Below are 18,743 nucleotides of genomic sequence, written 5' to 3' on the forward strand. Positions count from 1 at the left end.
TGGGCTAGGAGGAAATCGAAACTTGTATTCTAATTCTGCCTATCACTTTCTAAGTGATTTTAATCAGGTCATCTTTCTCTCTCAGCCTCAGTTTCCCCTTCTGCACAATATTGGGAAGAAATTTTCAAAATAAAAGTGGAGTTGCTGTGGTTGAACCAGCACCTTTTCCCCTGGAGTTCCTAAGGCTTTGCTGCTGGAAATCAGGGCTCCAAGGCACGAGATTTGAAAATACTTGCTTTAGATATTGTCTGAGGTTGCTGTTTGGATTAATTATATGTAAAATGAGAATCTGATAATTGGTATTATAAATTTTTAAAACTATTTTGTGTTGTTTCTCATGCATTAGAAATCAAATACTTGCTATTTTGGGCTGTAAACTTTCTTGCTTTTTTGTCTTACATATCAGATTTTATATGTACTACTAAGGCTGTCAATAGACATGAGATTCAAAATATACTGGGACAAAAAAAATACACTGGCACATTGTTCATATGGATTTAATTCATGAGTGTATAGAAAAATGAAGTATTTTCTGTCTTTTTGTGAGTGTAATCTAATTATGTAAAGGAGAAATCCTCCCAATTAAAATTATTTCCTGCTTCCCAAGTTGCTGGACATTTCTAATATTCAAAGTAAATCTGGAGAGAATGATCTGTCTGTCCATCTTATCTCTAAAAAGTAGTAATTCTTAAACTTTGTGCATGTAAGAATAACCTGGGGAACTTGTAGATTCCCTGTCCTCCCTTAAGAGATTAGGATTTTGTAGTTTATTTTGGGATGTTGAAAACTGCATTCAAACAAATAAATCATCAGGTGATTCTGATAATTTAGTAAAACATTTTAAGGAACATTGCTTAGGGTAAGATTTTATAAAGAAGAGATGGATTTTTTTATATGTTTACTTAAGCATACCTTGAATGCCTACTATATGACAGACCTGTACTGGGATATAAAGGTGAAAAAGGCATAATTGGGACCTTTCAGAGAACTTAATTTTCTAGCAAGGCATAATAAAAGTTAATATTTATATTATACTTTACAAAATGTTTCCATTTATACTATCCCAGTATATGTTATATTATCCTTAATAAGTATGTGAGGTATTTATTCTGTTTCATAGAAGAACAAAGTAAAAGTTTAAGTAATATACCCACTGTCACAGTGATTAAGTTGTGATTCAAAACATGTCTTTCTACTCCAACCCTAAGTTCTTTCTATTATACTGTGTTCCTTCTTTAAAAAAAACAGATTTATTTTATTTTATTGATTTTTAGAGAGAGAAGAAGGGGGAGAGAGAGAGACATTGATCAGCTGCTTCCTGCACACTCCCTACCAGGGATTGAGCCCTCAGCCTGGGTATGTGCCCTGACTAAGAATCGAACTGGTAACTTCCGGTGCACAGGATGACACCAGCCAACCAAGTCCCCCCAGCCAGGGGCTCTGTGTTTACTTTTTTAGCCAGAGAGCAACTTTTGGTTCCTTAACACATTGTATAGTAAATGTTAATAGAGGTAAATGAACAAGCTTTGAATAAGAAGAATCCAAGTTATTTTATTTACTTGTCAAACCAAAGGTTATTCTGTATTGGGGTCTTCTGGATGAAATCCTTTTAAAAGATTTTTATTGTTATTTATGAGCATTCATTTTAGAAATTACCTTTTAGCACACCGATATAACATTGGACAAAGTTCTAAAGAATGAGTAAATGACTAGCTCTGCTCATCTGCCAGAAATTTGCATTGGTTCTGCAAAAATGGAAAGGTCCTTTTGCCTTTGTAATAAAAAGTTATACAGAGACTTTTTAATATACATTTTGTTAAATAAGGAGAATATTCTGTGGTGTTTTCCTTATTTTATAAAACTGTTGTCTCCCCTATTAGTTAACATACTTGTAAATGGTACCTTTTTACTTATTGTGATTTACTCACTATTGGACTAGGTTTCTTAAAAGATGCTTGGCATTTTAAAATCAGAATTTGTCTTGGAAATGCCCCATTTTTTAAAAGTATCTTTTAAAAAAGTTAGTCTGTGACTTTCTTTTTTATAAGAAAATCAATATAATTTTCGAATTCTGTTTTTCTGATCTAGATTTCTAAAGCACAAGGATCAAACAGCTCTGATCAAAGTGAGATTTGCAAACTGCAAAATATAATTAAGGTAAGGCAGATTGTTGGAACAATGGCTATTATACATTTAAAATTTGCTTATGAAAATCATAAGCCTAAGTTAATAAAAGTTGTAAAAGTAACTATACAAATTATGGTCTTTATTTCTTTTTACCATTTTGTATCTTCTTTAGTGTTTATGACAAGTAAGGTATATCTCTCCAAAGTCATTTGTTTTGAACATATATTTATTAGGTAGTTTATATTCTGTGTTTCTGTTTTCTGTTGCATTTCACAAAATGGTCTTTATTGAAATAGAATTCTAAGGTTGCTGAAGTTTCAAGGTTTAGGGTTAAAGGATATTGATAAAATAAAATGCTAATGTTATTCATTACAAATAATTATTTTCTCTTAATGGTAGAATTTTGCTAGTTTGATCAGTTTTGGTATTACTATTATTATTACAGTACTAGTGTGGGTGGGTTCCTGAGTCAAACCTGTGTTTGAATCCAGGCTCTACTATTTACAAGCTGTGCTTCTTTGGGAAACTTCTGTTTTGTTATCAGTAAAGTAGATGTCATCATAATACCTTCTTTGTAGAATTGTTTTGAAATGTAAATGTAAAGCTCCTTGCCTAGTGCTGGCGCATAAGTACATAGGAATAAAGAATAACTTCACTTGTCTTCTCAGGAAATAGAAGATAATTTATAGATTAGGATTCTTCATTACAAGCAGCAAAAACCATCTCTGGCTAATAAAGCAAAAGAGGATTGATTGATTAGATTGCTTGATTCAAAGGACCCTAGGTAGTTTGTTGACAGGCTTGAAGGAAGAGTTGAGCATTTTGGCCTCAGAAAAGACAGGAATGGGAACAGCATCGAGGATCTAAGTAGTGGGACACAGTGGACAGACTCTTCAAGGTGCAGCTATCATAATGCTTCTGGCTTAAGCAATTTCCCTCTTTGAGGGACTCAGCCCAAAATCTAGTTTCCTAGCGGAGTGAGTGGTGGTCTCAACTTGTGAGCAAGGCATCTTGTTGACCGTTTGGGAGTCCTAGCAAGACTGGAAGGAAAAACTGAGCAGGAGGATGGAGTAATAGGACAACAGTCACACATTAGCTAGAAGGTTGACACTGATATTAGTGGGATGTCATTAGCAGAAGTTCATGGTCACGGATGCTAAGGAAAAAAGATATTTTTGCTCACTTTGTTTCAGTTTTTTCTTATTGGTATTCCCTCATTAAAAGTAGAAAAACTGTTTTTAAGGCTCAAGAGAGGAAAGGAGGGGTATAGTCTCAGAATTGTCTAAATGTTGGGCCTGTGTTTAAATTCTTTTCAGCCTTAGCACTTTTGGAGAATTATTTGTAATAATACAGACTTTTGGGGGAAAATGAAATAGCTTAGATAAGTTCATTGATTATCAAAGTGGTTAACTTTGTTTTTATTTTTTAAGGAACTTAAACAGAACCGAAGTCAGGAAATTGATGATCATCAACATGAAATGTCAGTATTACAGAATGCACATCAACAGAAATTGGCAGAAATAACTCGTCGGCATCGAGAAGAATTAAGTGAATATGAAGAACGAATTGAAGAACTGGAAAATCTGTTACAACAAGGTTATTAATTTCATTAATGTAACATATTAGCCGGCATAATTAAACGACAAGCCTAGCACTGTAAGATCAGGACACTGATGTAAAGTTGGACAAAGTTCTAAAGAATGAGTCAATGACTAGTCCTGCTCGTCTGCCAGAAATTTGCACTGGCACTCCTATTGTCATGGTTCTGCAAAAGTGGAACAGTCCTTCGCCTTTGTGGTAAAAATTATAATACGGAGACTCTTTTGCATTGTTTGGTATATTTCACTTTCTTTCAAATTCAGATACATAGACTTTTTAGTATTTGACTCAATAATATCTTTCCTCAACTATTTTTAAATGCTTTGCTTAGTATAGTTATTTAACTTTTTTTAGACTTGATTTCTTTAGAGCATTTTTAGATTTACAACAAAATTGAGAAGGAGGTACAGAGATTTCACATATACTCTCTGCCTCCACCCCTACCCCCACCCCCATGCATATTCTCTACTACCATCAACTTCATTCAGAAGGATGGCACTTTTTTTTTTTTTAACCAAGGATGAAACTACATTGACACATCATAATTGCCCAAAATCCGTAGTTTACTTTAGGGTTCATTCTTGGTGTTGTACATTCTATGGATTTGGACAAATGTATAATGACACGTATCCATCATTGTAATGTCATACAGAGTATTTTCACTGCCCTAAAAATCTGCCTATTCATCCTCCTCTTTATCCCCTGCAACTGATCTTTTTATTGCCACCATAGTTTTGTCTATTCCAGAATTGTTATTACAGTTGGAATCGTATAGCCTTTTCAGATTGTTTTCTTTCACTTAGTAATATGCTTTTAAGTTTCCTCCATGTTTTTCATGGCTTGATAACTCATTTCTTTTTAGCACTGAAAAATATTCCATGCAGTTTATTAATCTACTCACCTACTGAATGACATTTTGATTGCTTCCAAGTTTGGGCAATTATGAATAAAGGGACTATAAACATCCTTTTTGGGGGTTTTTATGTGGATATAAGTTTTCCGCTCCTTTGGGTAAATACCAAGGAGTATGATTGCTGGATCGTATGACAAGAGTATGCTTGTTTTGTAAGAAATCACTAAACAGTCCTTCAGGGTAGCTGTATCATTCATTTCCACAAGCAATGAATGAGAGTTCCTATTGTTCCACATCCTCACCAGTATTTGTTCGTGTTAGTGTTTTGGATTTTGACTTAATAGGAGTGTAGTGTTATATCATTGTTTTAACTTTTCAAGCCTTCCAAATTCTGAAGTTTATAAAATCTTAATTGTATATAGCAAGTTATTTAATTTTGGTGCATTTGTTGTCCTTGACTTTATGTTTATGTTCCAGGTGGCTCAGGAATTGCAGTAACTGATTACCCTAAAATCCATGAGATGCAAAGAACTATTCAAGTTCTACAAACTGAAAAAGTAGAGTCTACAAAAAAAATGGAAGAACTTGAAGACCAAATAAAAGATATAAGTAGAAAATTATCGTCTTCAGAAAAGGACAGAGAAGTTTTGAGGAAGGAACAAGAACGACTAAATGTGGAAAACAGGCAAATAAGTAAAGAATATGAAAGCTTGAAACTGGAATGTAGTAAATTGCAGCCTTATGCTATGAAGCAAAGTGACACTGTGAAGGAAGAGGAAAGCATTCTTCCACAGAGCACATCACTGGAAGAAGAGGTGTTCAGACTACAGCAGGCACTGTCTGGTATAAAATGTTTGGAACTTATTCCTGATTGGTGCTTCATTGCATACTAGTTGTTTTTAGAGACAACTAGCACTTTGTATAATTGGGTACTTTGTGGAAATGAAATATTTGTGAAATGACTGGAATTTGAATGGAATTATTTGGTTTAGATTCAGTGTCATAATAGATCACAAATAGGAATTTTCTACTAAAAAGGGTTAAGTGTTGGTTAGGTGTCTCTTTTTTTTTTTTTTAATATATTTTATTGATTTATTTATTTTTTTACAGAGAGGAAGGGAGAGGAATAGAGAGAAACATCGATGCGAGAGAAACATCGATCAGTTGCCTCCTGCACACCCCCTACTGGGGATGTGCCCGCAACCAAGGTACATACCTTTGACCGGAATCGAATCTGGGGCCCTTCAGTCCACAGGCCGACGCTGTATCCACTGAGCCAAACCGGTTAGGGCTGGTTAGGTGTCTTTTAACCTCTCTTCCTCATCTTTTAAGTATTTACATGAAACTCATTGATTTAGGAGGCCATGTAGATTTCTGAGAAATGTTTGTATAGACATTTTTTGGAAGGAGAAATGCGCCTATTTCTGTTAATTTGTAAAGAACCAAATATTTCCTATAACTCATTAGGGCTCAGACCCTCCAGTTAGGGAATTCAACCTACCTTCTTCAAAACCTTGTGTTACCTTTTGAAATGATCTTCTGAATCTAAGCAAACCTGAGAATGATAGGAGCCATAGGTCTTCCATAGTTGTCCATACTCAAGGTGATATTTAGTTGCCATACCAGAGTTCTGTGTTACAAAAAATAAGTATTAAATGAATTAGGCCAAGCAGCAGTACTCATTCATGCCAGGAAGACAGAACAGGAGCTCTTCAGCTGAAAAGATGCATCTTATTTTCCACTGTGTCCTCTTCTCACAATAAACTCTCACTATATGAACTCATTCATTCCTGCTCTGGAGGTTTCTAGCCCTTGTGTGTTCCTTGTGTGTTTGTGAGTGCCCTCCCCTCCCCCGCCCCCCAAGTCTAAATTTGAATTTAAGTTAGGTTCAAAGTAAAATCTCCATGTCCTCTTCCCTCTCTTCTTTTCCTACCTTGGTAATTGCCAGCATTTATCAGTTTCCCAAAACAGAAAATTTGAACATATCCCTTAGAAAGTTCTGTAGGTTCTTAGTACTCTAGTATTGTTTCCCAGATGAGCTGTAGGGTTTCTCATAGGTACTTTAGTCCTGGGAGCTGCTAAGGGAAAGCTGTGCAAGTTGGATTCTGGACTTCTTTCTCATCTGACTTCAAAGTAGCTCAGCTCTTTTCAAAAGAAATGTATTTAATGTATTGGGTGATCCATATGAGTTTATTTGCTTTAAAAACAAATTTATTGCCCTAGGCCTTCCCCTTTTTTCATTTCCACTGCCACTGAATAACTTCAGCCAATCATAATCATTTTTTTTTTTTTTTTGGCACAGTTAACTTTCTTAGTCTCTGAATGAAGCAGGATAGCATACTGGTTAAGAACGTAACAGTTGGAATCCAGCTCCATTACTAACTAGCTGAGCTTGGATAAGTTATTAACATCTCTATGCTTTGTTTTTTTCATCTACATGGTTGCGATAATATTATCTTCTTTATAGTTGTAGTAGTAATGACGATTTTATTACTTACTAGCTGCAAAGTTCTCTTTAGAATAGTGTCTAGCCCACAGTAAGTTTTATAAAAGTGCTAGCTGTTATTATTCTCTGGTCTCCATTATCCCTTCTTCACATATTTTTTTCTTTTATTTTTATTTATTTATGCTAAACAAAACTTTTATTGAGAGAGAAGAGTACCAAGAGGCTGTCTTCAAGAGGTTCTTGAGCCTCAGACCTCAGGATGTGGGGCCCCAGGCTGGTGATCTACTAGGAAAGGACTAGAATGAGGTTCCATGGCCAGGCGACCATGTGTTTCTCAGATACCATGCTGAGCTGCAGATCCTGGGCCCATGTTTCTAGGTTAAGGCCTGACCCGTGGACTCACAGGCAAGGTCTGCAGTCCCCACAGTTTGGTCTTCAGAGGTGGCCTCATGGGGCAGGTCAGTATATTGGCTGGAAGAGCCACAGGACAGCTGTGCTGGGTAGCATCGCCGGTTGGTGTCCGTCAGAGAGCACTGCTTGGAGCAGATCCACACGGCAGCGGGCTGGTAATGCTACCAGGTAGATGAGGACATCACTGAGCTCCTCTTGAAGGGCTTCCACTGAAAGCTCTGCGAGCTCCCCCACTTCCCCAGCCAAGGCCGGGAGGAGCTTCTGAGGCTGGTGGACCTGGTCCGTCTCCTTCAGCAGCAAACGGCATGGAGGCAGTACATGTTCTCAAGCATGGGCTCCAGGCTGAAGCTGAAGGGGCCAGCAGCATCGGTGCCCTCTCCCCAGGTCCCCACGCTTCTCCCCAACCACAGTGGACATGGCACCCACTGCGCTGCAGCCTAGACTGCTCTGAAGAACCCTGCGCCCAGCTTGGAGCCTGCCTCAACAGTTTGTGTTTTTGCAGCCAGAATGATTTTTCAGAAATGCAAAGCAGGTTACATTCCTGACTAGTACTTTGTGGCCCCCTGTGCAACTTCTTGATCAGACAAGTAATATCTTAATGATCTGTTCCTTGTCTGCCTCCTCAGTTTCAACTCTTCCTATTCTACCATTCTAAGCTTGAGTCCTGTTGAACTTTCTATATGGCTCTTTTCTATATGGCAATGTTGTCTCCTTAGCTCTGTTGCCTTTGCATTTACTGCTTTCTCTGTGTAATGTCTCTTTTCACTCACTCTTCTTTGCATATTAAGATTCAACACAGGTATTGTATTCACTCTGAGGCACTAGTGCAGCTGCTTCCCTGGCCCCACGTGCCACCCCACCCCACCCCGTCCTTCTGGATTAGGAGTTTGCCCTCTTTGGCCTAATAGCACCTTGTGCTCCCTGTATCACACTGTACTGTAATCATGTGCTTACTTTTCTTTTTTTTAATATATTTTATTGATGTTTTTACAGAGAGGAAGGGAGAGGGAGAGAGAGTTAGAAACATCGATGAGAGAGAAACATCGATCAGCTGCCTCCTGCACACCCCTCCTGGGGATGTGTATCAACCAAGGTACATGCCCTTGTCCGGAATCAAACCTGGGACCCTTCAGTCCGAAGGCCGACACATGCCCTGAGCTAAACCGATTAGGGCATGTGCTTACTTTTCTTCCCCTCTGAATTGTAAGATCCTTGAGAGCAAGCAAAGACTAAATGTTTCCATTTTGTGGTCTAGAAGCTGACATCATAGTAAATGTTCAGTATTTCCTGTATGAACATTGAATGAATTACTTCAGCTAAACTCATGGTATTCTTTATTTGTGTTCTAAAACCCCTTCTGTTTATGTATCTATCTGGAATACCAGATTGAATGGTCTTTTTATTAGTAGTCATGTCTAAGTCACTTCAGACAATTGATAGATTGTATATTGTTGTATAAATATACATTTGTGTTTTAAGCCCTCTCCCTCTTGGTCTTAGTCCTTATACTATTTACTGTTACACACACTAATCAACTCACTTTGAAACAGTTATTACTGTTTTTATCAAGGCAATAAATATGACTCACTCAGAATACTATTATAATTTTTTTTATATTGTTTCATAGAATTGGATTTTAACATAGTTTATAACTGGCATTTATATTATGACTTCTTTGGAATAGTCAAAATAGAAATAAAAAATAACAAACATACATTTTACCCAAGAACTCTGAGGGCTTGCTACTTGTGCTTATTAATATACTTTATTTTAATTGGGTTTCACTTCTGAGTTTAATTTTAGGAGGGAATTATGAAGTTATTTTAAAGAATTCTAATGTCAGATCCATTGTTGTTTTCACAGATGCTGAAAGTGAAATAACAAGACTGAGTCATTTAAACCAGGTAAACTCATTTTAAGAGAGAAAGCTTTTGGCATTGGTTTACCCAGAAAAACCATTACAGTTGCTTATTCTGTGTGTGTTTTTAAATATATTTTTATTGATTTCAAAGAGGAAGGAAGAGGGAGAGCGAGAGAGAGAAATATCAATGATGAGAGAGAATCATTGATCGGCTGCCTCCTATATACCCCTGAATGGGGATCAAGCCCACAAGCTGGGCATGTGCCCTGACCAGGAATCCAACCATGATCTCCTGGTTCATAGGTTGATGCTCAACCACTGAGCAACACTAGCCAGGCTGTTGGTTGTTTTTTTTTAATAAATTCATGTGAACTTATCCTAGGAACTTTTATCTTAGGAATTTTATGTTTGCTGATTAATAACAAACTTTTTGCATTATAAATCGACAATTTTAACAATTGCATAATTGAAAAGTTACAGTATATCTCTGAATATTAATTAGACAAATGTTATATTTGTAGAGACAGTGGAAGCAGATCCTCTACCAAAATGAGAAATGCATTTTGGTTTCCCTTTATGATATTTAGGGAGTTGTTTCTTTTTCTGATGATTACAGGCTATTTTGTAAATGTATTTGTATGTTTTTTCAAATACAATAAAGACATCCTCTCTGCAAATGTCTGTTAAATGAGTGATGGGCTTTTTAGATGGTCCAGTGCTGCATGCTTGTAATTTTTATGCCACTAAAGAAATGCAGAGTACAAATGCCCAATTGTATAGCTTGCCTGCTTTCTTATAAACTCGAAATTTCCTGTTATCTGAAAATTGTTTTTAACATGTTTACAGCATAATCTCACTGAAGACAATCTGGAACTTAAAATGCGTGTCCAAGTTTTAGAAAAAGAGAATTCATTATTGACTCAAGAAAAGGTGGGTGCAATAAAAATGGGGGCAGAATTAAAATGGTGTGTGTATTATATATCGATCACAGCTAAAGAGCCAGTTTATAATCAAAATGAGTGTTTAGTTCTTGAGAGTCCTGAGGGTACAGCTGATCTCATCGATGCTTGTCAGGCCAGGTTGAAGTACTGGGCAAGGTTCAGAGTATGAGCCTGGCAGAGTTTCTGTTTAGAGATAAACCAATAGGCTTCCAGATATGAGCAGAAAAGAAAGGTAAAGGTTCTTTGGTTTCAGATGAAGTCCTGACAGCAACATACACAGGTGGGTCGGGAGCCTGGAATGGTGTACTATAGTAACTATACGTACTGCTTATATGCCCCAGAATGTGTCTAGTGTGGTGGACAGGGATTTTTCAGTGGTGACGGGTAAAGAGGGACATTCTCAGTGGTAGAAATAGGGTCTCTTGTGTATATTGGTAGCAAGGATAGAGTAAGATTTTGTAATGTTATGTTGGGTTTTGTTTATATTTTTAATCTTTTAGTGTCTCTTCTTCCAATTGATAGTATGTGTTGTGTTTTTCCCCTTTTATCATTTAAGGAAGAACTTCACATATCACTTTTAAAATTAAACAATGAATATGAAGAAATTAAAAGTACAACTGTGAGAGACATGGATTTGGATTCAAAATTACATGACTTAAGACTTAATTTGGAGGCAAAGGAACAAGAGCTCAATCAGAGTATTACTGAAAAGGAAGTACTGATAGCTGAGTTAGAAGAACTGGATAAGCAGAACCAAGAAGCTACAAAGGTAATAAGTACCATATTAAAGATAGTGTGGTAGCACATTCTAGCCAGTAGACTGAACACCGGATTAACAAGCAGGATGATTGGTGTGATTTAATTTTGTGTTTTAATATTTTAGTTCATTGATGCTGTAGTCATAGAGGTTGGCAAACTTTTTCTGTAAAGTGTTAGTAAATATTTTTGGCTCTGCAAGCCATATAGTCTCAGTTGCATCTGCTCAACTCTGTTGTCATAATATGTAAACAAGTGAGCCTGACTGTTCCAATTAAAACTTTATTTATAAAAACAGGTGGAAGGCCTGATTTGCCCCATTGGCTGCTGGTGTGTTGATTCCTGCACAGTGTTTAAAGTTGAAAATAAACAACATATATCTTTTACCTTCTTTAGTTTTAAATTCTAATTTCTAAAATGATAAAAATAATTTGCTATAAAATATTAGTAATTTTGTTGGTTTTTTTAAAAAAAAAAGATTTTTAAGGATTAGAGCCTGGCGGGGTGGCTCAATGGTTGAGCATCGACCTATGAACCAGGAGGTCACAGTTCGATTCCCAATCAGGGCACATGCCAGGGTTGTAGGCTCTATCACCAGTGGGGGGCGTGCAGGAGGCAGCCAATCAGTGATTCTCTCTCATCATTGATGTTTCTCTGTCTCTCACCCTCTCTCTGAAATCAATAACAACATATTTTTTTTAAAAAGATTAGAAATAACTGAGAATTATTTTTCTATTGTATATGACATTTTATAAAATTTCCTTTAGGTACTAAAATGAGAATGTTTTAAAGTTAATATGCAAATTAATTTTTTTTGCAGCACATGATTTTGATAAAAGATCAGCTATCAAAACAGCAAAATGAGGGAGATAGCATCATCAATAAACTTAAAATAGATCTAAATGATGAAAAAAAGAGAGTTCATCAACTTGAAGATGATAAAATGAACATTACTAAAGAGTTAGATGTGCAGAAAGAAAAGTTAATTCAAAGTGAACTGGTCCTAAATGACTTGCATTTAACCAAGCAGGAGCTAGAGGATAAAATAGAAGATTTAGTAGATCAACTGAATAAATCACAAAACAGTAATTTAAATATCCAGAAGGAGAACTTTGAGCTTAAGGAACATATTAAACAAAAGGAGGAGGAACTTTCTAGAGTCAGATGTGAATTAACTCAGCCTCTTAATCAAGACTCTAACAGTAATCTTAAGGATGACTTACTTAAAGAAAGAGAAGCTGACATCAGAAACTTAAAGCAAAATCTTTCAGAAGTAGAACAGCTCAATGAAAATTTAAAGAAAGCTTCATTTGATCTCAAAATGGAAAATGAAAAGTTGGTCTTAGCATGTGAAGATTTAAGACATCAGTTGGAAGAATCTATTGCTGGTAACAATCAGATTTCTTTGGAAAAAAACACAATTTTGGAGACTCTGAAAACGGAAAAAGGACAGTTAGAAGCAGAATTGTGTCGGGCTGAAAAGAGGCTGTTGGAAGAAGCAAACAAGTATGAGCAGACCATTGAAGAACTGTCAAATGCACAGAACTTGAGTGCCTCTACTTTACAGCTGGAACATGAGCGCTTAATTAAGCTCAGTCAAGAGAAAGACTTGGAAATAGCAGAACTCAAAAAGAATATTGAGCAGATAGATATTGATCATACAGAGACTAAGAACATTTTGTCATCTAGTTTAGAAGAGAGGAAGCAATTAACACAACTTATAAATGAGAAAGAAGTTTTTATTGAAAGACTTAAAGAGAGAAGTTCAGAGCTCCAGGAGGAGTTAGATAAATATACTGAAGCCTTAAGAAAAAATGAAATTTTGAAGCAAACCATAGAGGAGAAAGACAGACATCTTGGATCCATGAAAGAAGAAAACAATCACCTAAAAGAAGAACTGGAACGACTCAGGGAACAGCAGAGTCGAGCTGCACCTGTGGCTGAGCCTAAAACCCTTGACTGTATTACAGAACTAGAATCTGAGATATCTCAACTGAATATAATAAAGGATAATCTTGAAGAGGAAATAAAACAGCACCGAAAGATAATTGAAGATCAAAACCAGAGTAAAATGCAACTACTTCAGTCTTTACAAGAGCATAAGAAGGAAATGGATGAGTTTAAATACCAGCATGAGCAAATGAATGTCACGCACACCCAACTCGTATTAGAGAAAGATGAGGAAATTAAGACTTTGCAAAAAACAATTGAAGAAATCAAAACCCAGTTGCATGAAGAAAGGCAGGGTATTCAAACAGAGAATTCTAATATTTTTCAAGAAACAAAAGTTCAGAGCCTTAACATAGAAAACGGAAGTGAAAAGCATGACTTATCTAAAGCTGAAACTGACAGATTAGTAAAAGGAATAAAGGAACGAGAATTAGAGATTAAACTTCTAAATGAAAAGAATATATCTTTAACTAAACAGATTGATCAGCTGTCCAAGGATGAGGTTGGAAAGCTAACTCGAATTATCCAGCAGAAAGATTTGGAGATTCAGGCTCTCCACGCTAGAATTTCTTCAGTTTCCTACAATCAGGATATTGTTTACCTTCAACAGCAGCTGCAGGCCTTTGCTATGGAAAGAGAACAAGTATTAGCTGTTTTGAATGAGAAGACTAGGGAAAATAGCCAACTTAAAACAGAATATCACAAAATGATGGATATAGTTGCTGCCAAAGAAGCAGCCCTCCTTAAGCTGCAAGATGAAAATAAGAAAATGTCTACTAAATTTGAAGGTGCTGGCCAAGAAATGTTTCGAGAAACTGTTCAGAATTTATCTCGTATCATTCGAGAAAAAGACATTGAAATAGATGCATTAAGTCAGAAATGTCAGACCTTATTGACAGTTTTACAAACATCCAGCACCAGTGATGAGGTTGGAGGTGTTAATAGTAATCAGTTTGAGGAGCTTCTACAGGAGCGTGATAAATTAAAACAACAAGTAAAGAAAATGGAGGAGTGGAAACAGCAGGTGATGACCACAGTACAGAATATGCAACACGAATCAGCCCAGCTTCAGGAAGAACTTCATCAGCTTCAGGCACAAGTGTTGGTTGACAGTGATAATAATTCTAAGTTACAAGTGGACTATACTGGCCTGATCCAAAGCTATGAGCAGAATGAAACCAAACTCAAAATTTTTGGGCACGAATTAGCACAAGTTCAGCATAGCATAGGGCAGCTTTGCAACACCAAAGATCTTCTTTTAGGAAAACTTGATATTATCTCACCTCAGTTCTCTTCTGGATCATCGCTTGCCTCCCAGTCTGCAGAGTCTCTTACAACAGCTAAGTCTGAAACATTAAGTGAAGCTTCTCAGCAGGAGATAGAAGAGCTAAGAAAGTTGCTGCAGGAAAAAGATGCAGCAATTAGAACTCTCCAGGAAAATAATCACAGACTGTCTAATTCAATTGCTGCCACCTCAGAGCTAGAAAAAAAAGAACACGAACAAACGGATTCAGAAATTAAACAGCTGAAGGAGAAACAAGATGTTTTGCAAAAGTCACTTAAAGAGAAAGACCTCTTAATTAAAGCCAAAAGTGATCAATTACTTTCTGTAAATGAAAATTTCACCAACAAGGTGAATGAAAATGAACTTTTAAGGCAGGCAGTAACAAACCTGAAGGAGAGGACATTAAGTTTAGAAATGGACATTTGTAAATTAAAAGAGGAAAATGAAAATATAGTAGAAAAAACCAGGGAAAAGGAAACAGAATATCAAGCATTACAAGAGACTAATATGAAGTTTTCTATGATGTTGCAAGAAAAAGAGTTTGAGTGCCACTCAATGAAGGAGAAAGCTCTTGCTTTTGAGCAACTACTGAAAGAAAAAGAGGTATGTTCTGGATTGGGTATTATGTACAGAGGGAAGTTCAGGTGGAGGGGATTTTTTAATGTTACTGTATTCATACTATCTTTGAAGGGGAATGTGAATTTGTTCATTTAGAAATACTTATTTCAAGGTGTCATGTTTCATTCTAAATAAATATTCTTCAGAGGCATCTGGGAGTTTCTCCCCCAAATTACTAGGTATTTCCAAATATTTTTTAATATTGGGTTAATCTTTTAGAGCCTGTTAAGTAGGAAAGGTGTAGTAATAATATTTTCAGAAAATAGAAATGTGTTACAAGAGTATTTTAAGTCAGTGCAATTTAACCAAATTTTAGGCATATTTTAGTAGCTGCTAGTAACGTTAACATTTCATAGGTTTTTGTATGTAATGAGAAGCTCTACGAAATACATGCTCCTTCTTTGACAATCTGCAATAGGATAATACATTTTACCTTGTGACACAGTAAGCACTTGTGTGTGTGTGTGTGTGTGTGTGTGTGTGTATGTATGTGTGTAAAACTGAAGTTTCAGGAATTAGAAATTACCCTTACTATATGTGATGCTGTATTTAAAAAAGTTTGACATGCTTGCATTAAGTTGATTTTTATGAATCAGCCACAACCTAGGCTTTGAAAGATGTTAGCCATGAGTAGTACTTTTCACATAGTAGGCTCAGTAAATATTCTAATCCCAGCTCTGTCACTGGTGTGACTTTGGGTATGTTTTGACCTTACTGGTTTGTTTATTCAATAATAAAATGGAGGGTTGTAGCAGTTATATACGTAAAGCATCAGTAGCTTTTGATTATATTTAAATTTTTACATGCAGTTGATTTTGATTTTAATAAGAATGTATTGAAGACCTTCTAGTACATCATACTATGATAGATGTTGTGTAGGGCTTTTTGGTAGTGCTTATTACTCTGATTTCTATACTTTTAGTAGTAGAAGTTTGGAAAAGAAATGGGACTATTCAGCTAGTGCTTCTTGAGCATTTATGTACTGCCAGGCACAAGATACAAAATGATTTAACTTCTTTTGCCAATTAGGTTCTCTCTTAAAATCCTAGATTAAGGTTTGGGAAATGCTTCATGTAGTTTTCACTTTAGTAAGAAAAGTCTTGTTTAATATCCCCCTTCTTTGCCATTTGATTAAGTAGGTACACTTAACAGTGTGGAGGTGTTCTCCCTTACATATAACATCTTAGCTTCTTGTGGTGCTGGGCTGGAATTGGTATGAAAAAGACTCTTTTGAGAGCAGAAGCTTTCTATTGCTCACTAACCAAAATTGGGTGTAGTGTCTTAGGGCTGATACCTAACTATAAGTAGATCTGTAAGATCTGCATATTTAAAACAGGCTGTAAATAGCCTGTCACTTTTTTGTGCTTTTTAGAATTGCAGCTATCACCTTAATTTCATGGCCCAATTTTTATTTTTTATTATTTATTTATTTATTTATTGGTGTGTTTTTTTTTTAATTGATTTCAGAGAGAGGAAAAGAGAGGGAGAGAGAGATAGAAACATCAATAATGAGAGAGAATCATTGATCTGCTGTGTCCTGCACGCCCCTTACTAGGGGGATCAAGCCCACAACCTGGGCTTGTGCCCTGACCGGGAATTGAACCATGTCCTCTTGGTTCACAGGTTGATGCTCAATCACTGAGCCACACCTGCCGGGCTCATGGCCCTATTTTTGTAATGGTTATTTTTTTTTCCTCCTGCTGTTTTTAATATATTGTATTTGTATGGAATGCAATCAAGCATACCTTTTCCTAACCATTCTAGCAAGCTATAATTCCAGAGTTGGTTTCTTTCATTAAATTGTTGCCAAAATATTCTTTAAAATTAGGTTGTACATATAAAATGACTTCCCTAACCCAGCCGGCATAGTTCAGTGGTTGAGCGTCGACCTATGAACCAGTAGGTCAGGGTTTGATTCCCGGTCAGGGCACATGCCCATGTTGCAGGCTCAATCCCCAGTGTGGGGACTGCAGGAGGTAGCCGATCAATGTTTCTCTCTCATCATTGATGTTTCTATCTCTCTCCCTCTCTCTTTCTCTCTGAAATGAATAAAAAGATATATATTAAAAAAAAAATAATAAATAAAATTACTTCCCTATTTCTCCTTTGCCAGCATCTTGACACTTACTTTCTCCAGCAACAGTTGTGAATGCCTGATGAATGGGGACACACACACACACACACACACACACTTTTTTTTTTGAGTGATTTTGGGTTTGTGAACACTGTTTAGGGTAAATTTGAAGAGACTGTGTCTTTTGAGTTCCTTTTGAATATATCTAATAAACTTTTTCTTTAAGAATCATTTTAGATTATTAGAAAAGTTGCAAAGATAGTATAGAGTTCCCATATACCTCACACCCAATTTCCCTTATTTTTAACATCTTACATTACTATGATACACTTGTAACAACAGTGAACTAATATTGATACATTACTGTTAACTAAAGTTCACACTTTAGCCGGCTGGAGGGAGTTAATGGGAGAAAAAGGAGACATATGTAATACTTTCAACAATAAAGATTTTAGTAAATAAATAAATTCACACTATATTTGAATTTCCTTAACTTTTAACAAATGCCCTCTCCTGTTTCAGGATGCCATCCAGGGTACCACATGAGTCCTTAGGCTCCTTTAGACCGGCAGTTCCTCAGACTTCCCTTTTTTGATCTTCCCATGGTTAACTATATTTTAAAATTAATTAATGAAGAAATGTCTTTCTTAAATATATATTTTTTTAAAGCTAAAGTTATTTCTTTCCTAAAGGGCGAGACAGGGGAGTTAAATCAGCTTTTAAATACGGTTAAGTCAATGCAGGAGAAGACGGTTACATTTCAACAGGAGAGAGATCAAGTCATGTTGGCCCTGAAACAGAAACAAATGGAAAACACTGCTGTGCAGAATGAGGTATTCTTTCATTTCACACAAAGTGATTCAAACACCAAGGTTAATAATTATGAAGAAAACTGTCAACATTAACATTTAAAATGAATTTCTCTCATCGGCGATTTTTTGCTTAGTCTTGCTCTAATGTGCTATGGTAGAATTTTGATCTTCTAGAATGCATTTTGCTTCAGTTTTCAAAAGTGAAAATCGTGATCTAATCATTATGTTGTACACCTGAAACTAAATTATACCTTGACTTTTTTAAAATAAAAAAGTGAAAACAAAGGCATATCTTGTATATAAGAAAAATTTTCCCGTCATAAAATATGGAAAAAATGAGATTTACTGAAAAAGTGGTCTGTGACAAAAATTTAATCTTTGTGTAATTCCATTTTCTATCATAGCCACAGGAATGAGGTCTTACAAAAGAAACCTTCCAAATGAATATTCAGGATCATTTCAGGAGACTTTTTTCCTAGCATAAATACATCTTGCAGTATGAGAAATTAATATACACTTTATACACTTCAATAATTGGAGGGAAATTTGATAACAGTTAGTGGCTTGTGGAGGAGGAGGGAGCATTTTATAGAAGGAAAATAAAGAAATGTCCTCTATCTAGGTTCAACATTTACGTGACAAAGAATTACGCTTAAACCAGGAACTAGAGAGATTGCGTAACCATCTTTTAGAAACAGAAGATTCTCACACCCGTGAAGCTTTGGCTGCAGAAGACAGAGAGGCTAATCTAAGAAAGAAAGTCACAGCGTTGGAGGAAAAGCTGGTTTCATCCTCTAATGCAATGGAAAATGCAAGGTACCTTTCTCCCTTTTTTAGTCTTAATATTAACACCTCTTGATTATAAGACTCAATAAGCATTTTTCATATTTTGCCTTATTTTTTTCTCACAAGATTTATTTTGTCTATTTTACAGACGAAGAAACTTAGAGAAAAGAGGTTTAGTAACCTTCCTGAGGTCAGGCACAGTGTGTGGGGGTTTCATACTGGGG

At 36.1% G+C, this 18,743-nt stretch overlaps 1 protein-coding gene and 1 pseudogene across 2 annotated transcripts in view; one reads left to right on the forward strand and one right to left on the reverse strand.

Annotated features, from left to right (window-relative positions):
- Positions 1–18,743, forward strand: part of TRIP11 (thyroid hormone receptor interactor 11) — a 67,668-nt gene that overhangs the window by 14,816 nt on the left and 34,109 nt on the right. For both annotated transcript variants that reach the window (XM_008148430.3, XM_028155929.2), the window contains exons 5-13: positions 2,089–2,157; positions 3,558–3,723; positions 5,057–5,422; positions 9,300–9,340; positions 10,144–10,227; positions 10,795–11,007; positions 11,815–14,832; positions 17,614–17,754; positions 18,356–18,549. In XM_008148430.3, coding sequence (XP_008146652.2) covers positions 2,089–2,157; positions 3,558–3,723; positions 5,057–5,422; positions 9,300–9,340; positions 10,144–10,227; positions 10,795–11,007; positions 11,815–14,832; positions 17,614–17,754; positions 18,356–18,549 — 4,292 coding nt within the window. The remainder of the gene's footprint in view (positions 1–2,088; positions 2,158–3,557; positions 3,724–5,056; positions 5,423–9,299; positions 9,341–10,143; positions 10,228–10,794; positions 11,008–11,814; positions 14,833–17,613; positions 17,755–18,355; positions 18,550–18,743) is intronic.
- LOC114234052 (dCTP pyrophosphatase 1-like) lies at positions 7,400–7,853 on the reverse strand (annotated as a pseudogene).

Source organism: Eptesicus fuscus, chromosome 5 (assembly GCF_027574615.1).
Source record: "Eptesicus fuscus isolate TK198812 chromosome 5, DD_ASM_mEF_20220401, whole genome shotgun sequence".
In the NCBI taxonomy this organism is placed as follows: Eukaryota; Metazoa; Chordata; class Mammalia; order Chiroptera; family Vespertilionidae; genus Eptesicus; species Eptesicus fuscus.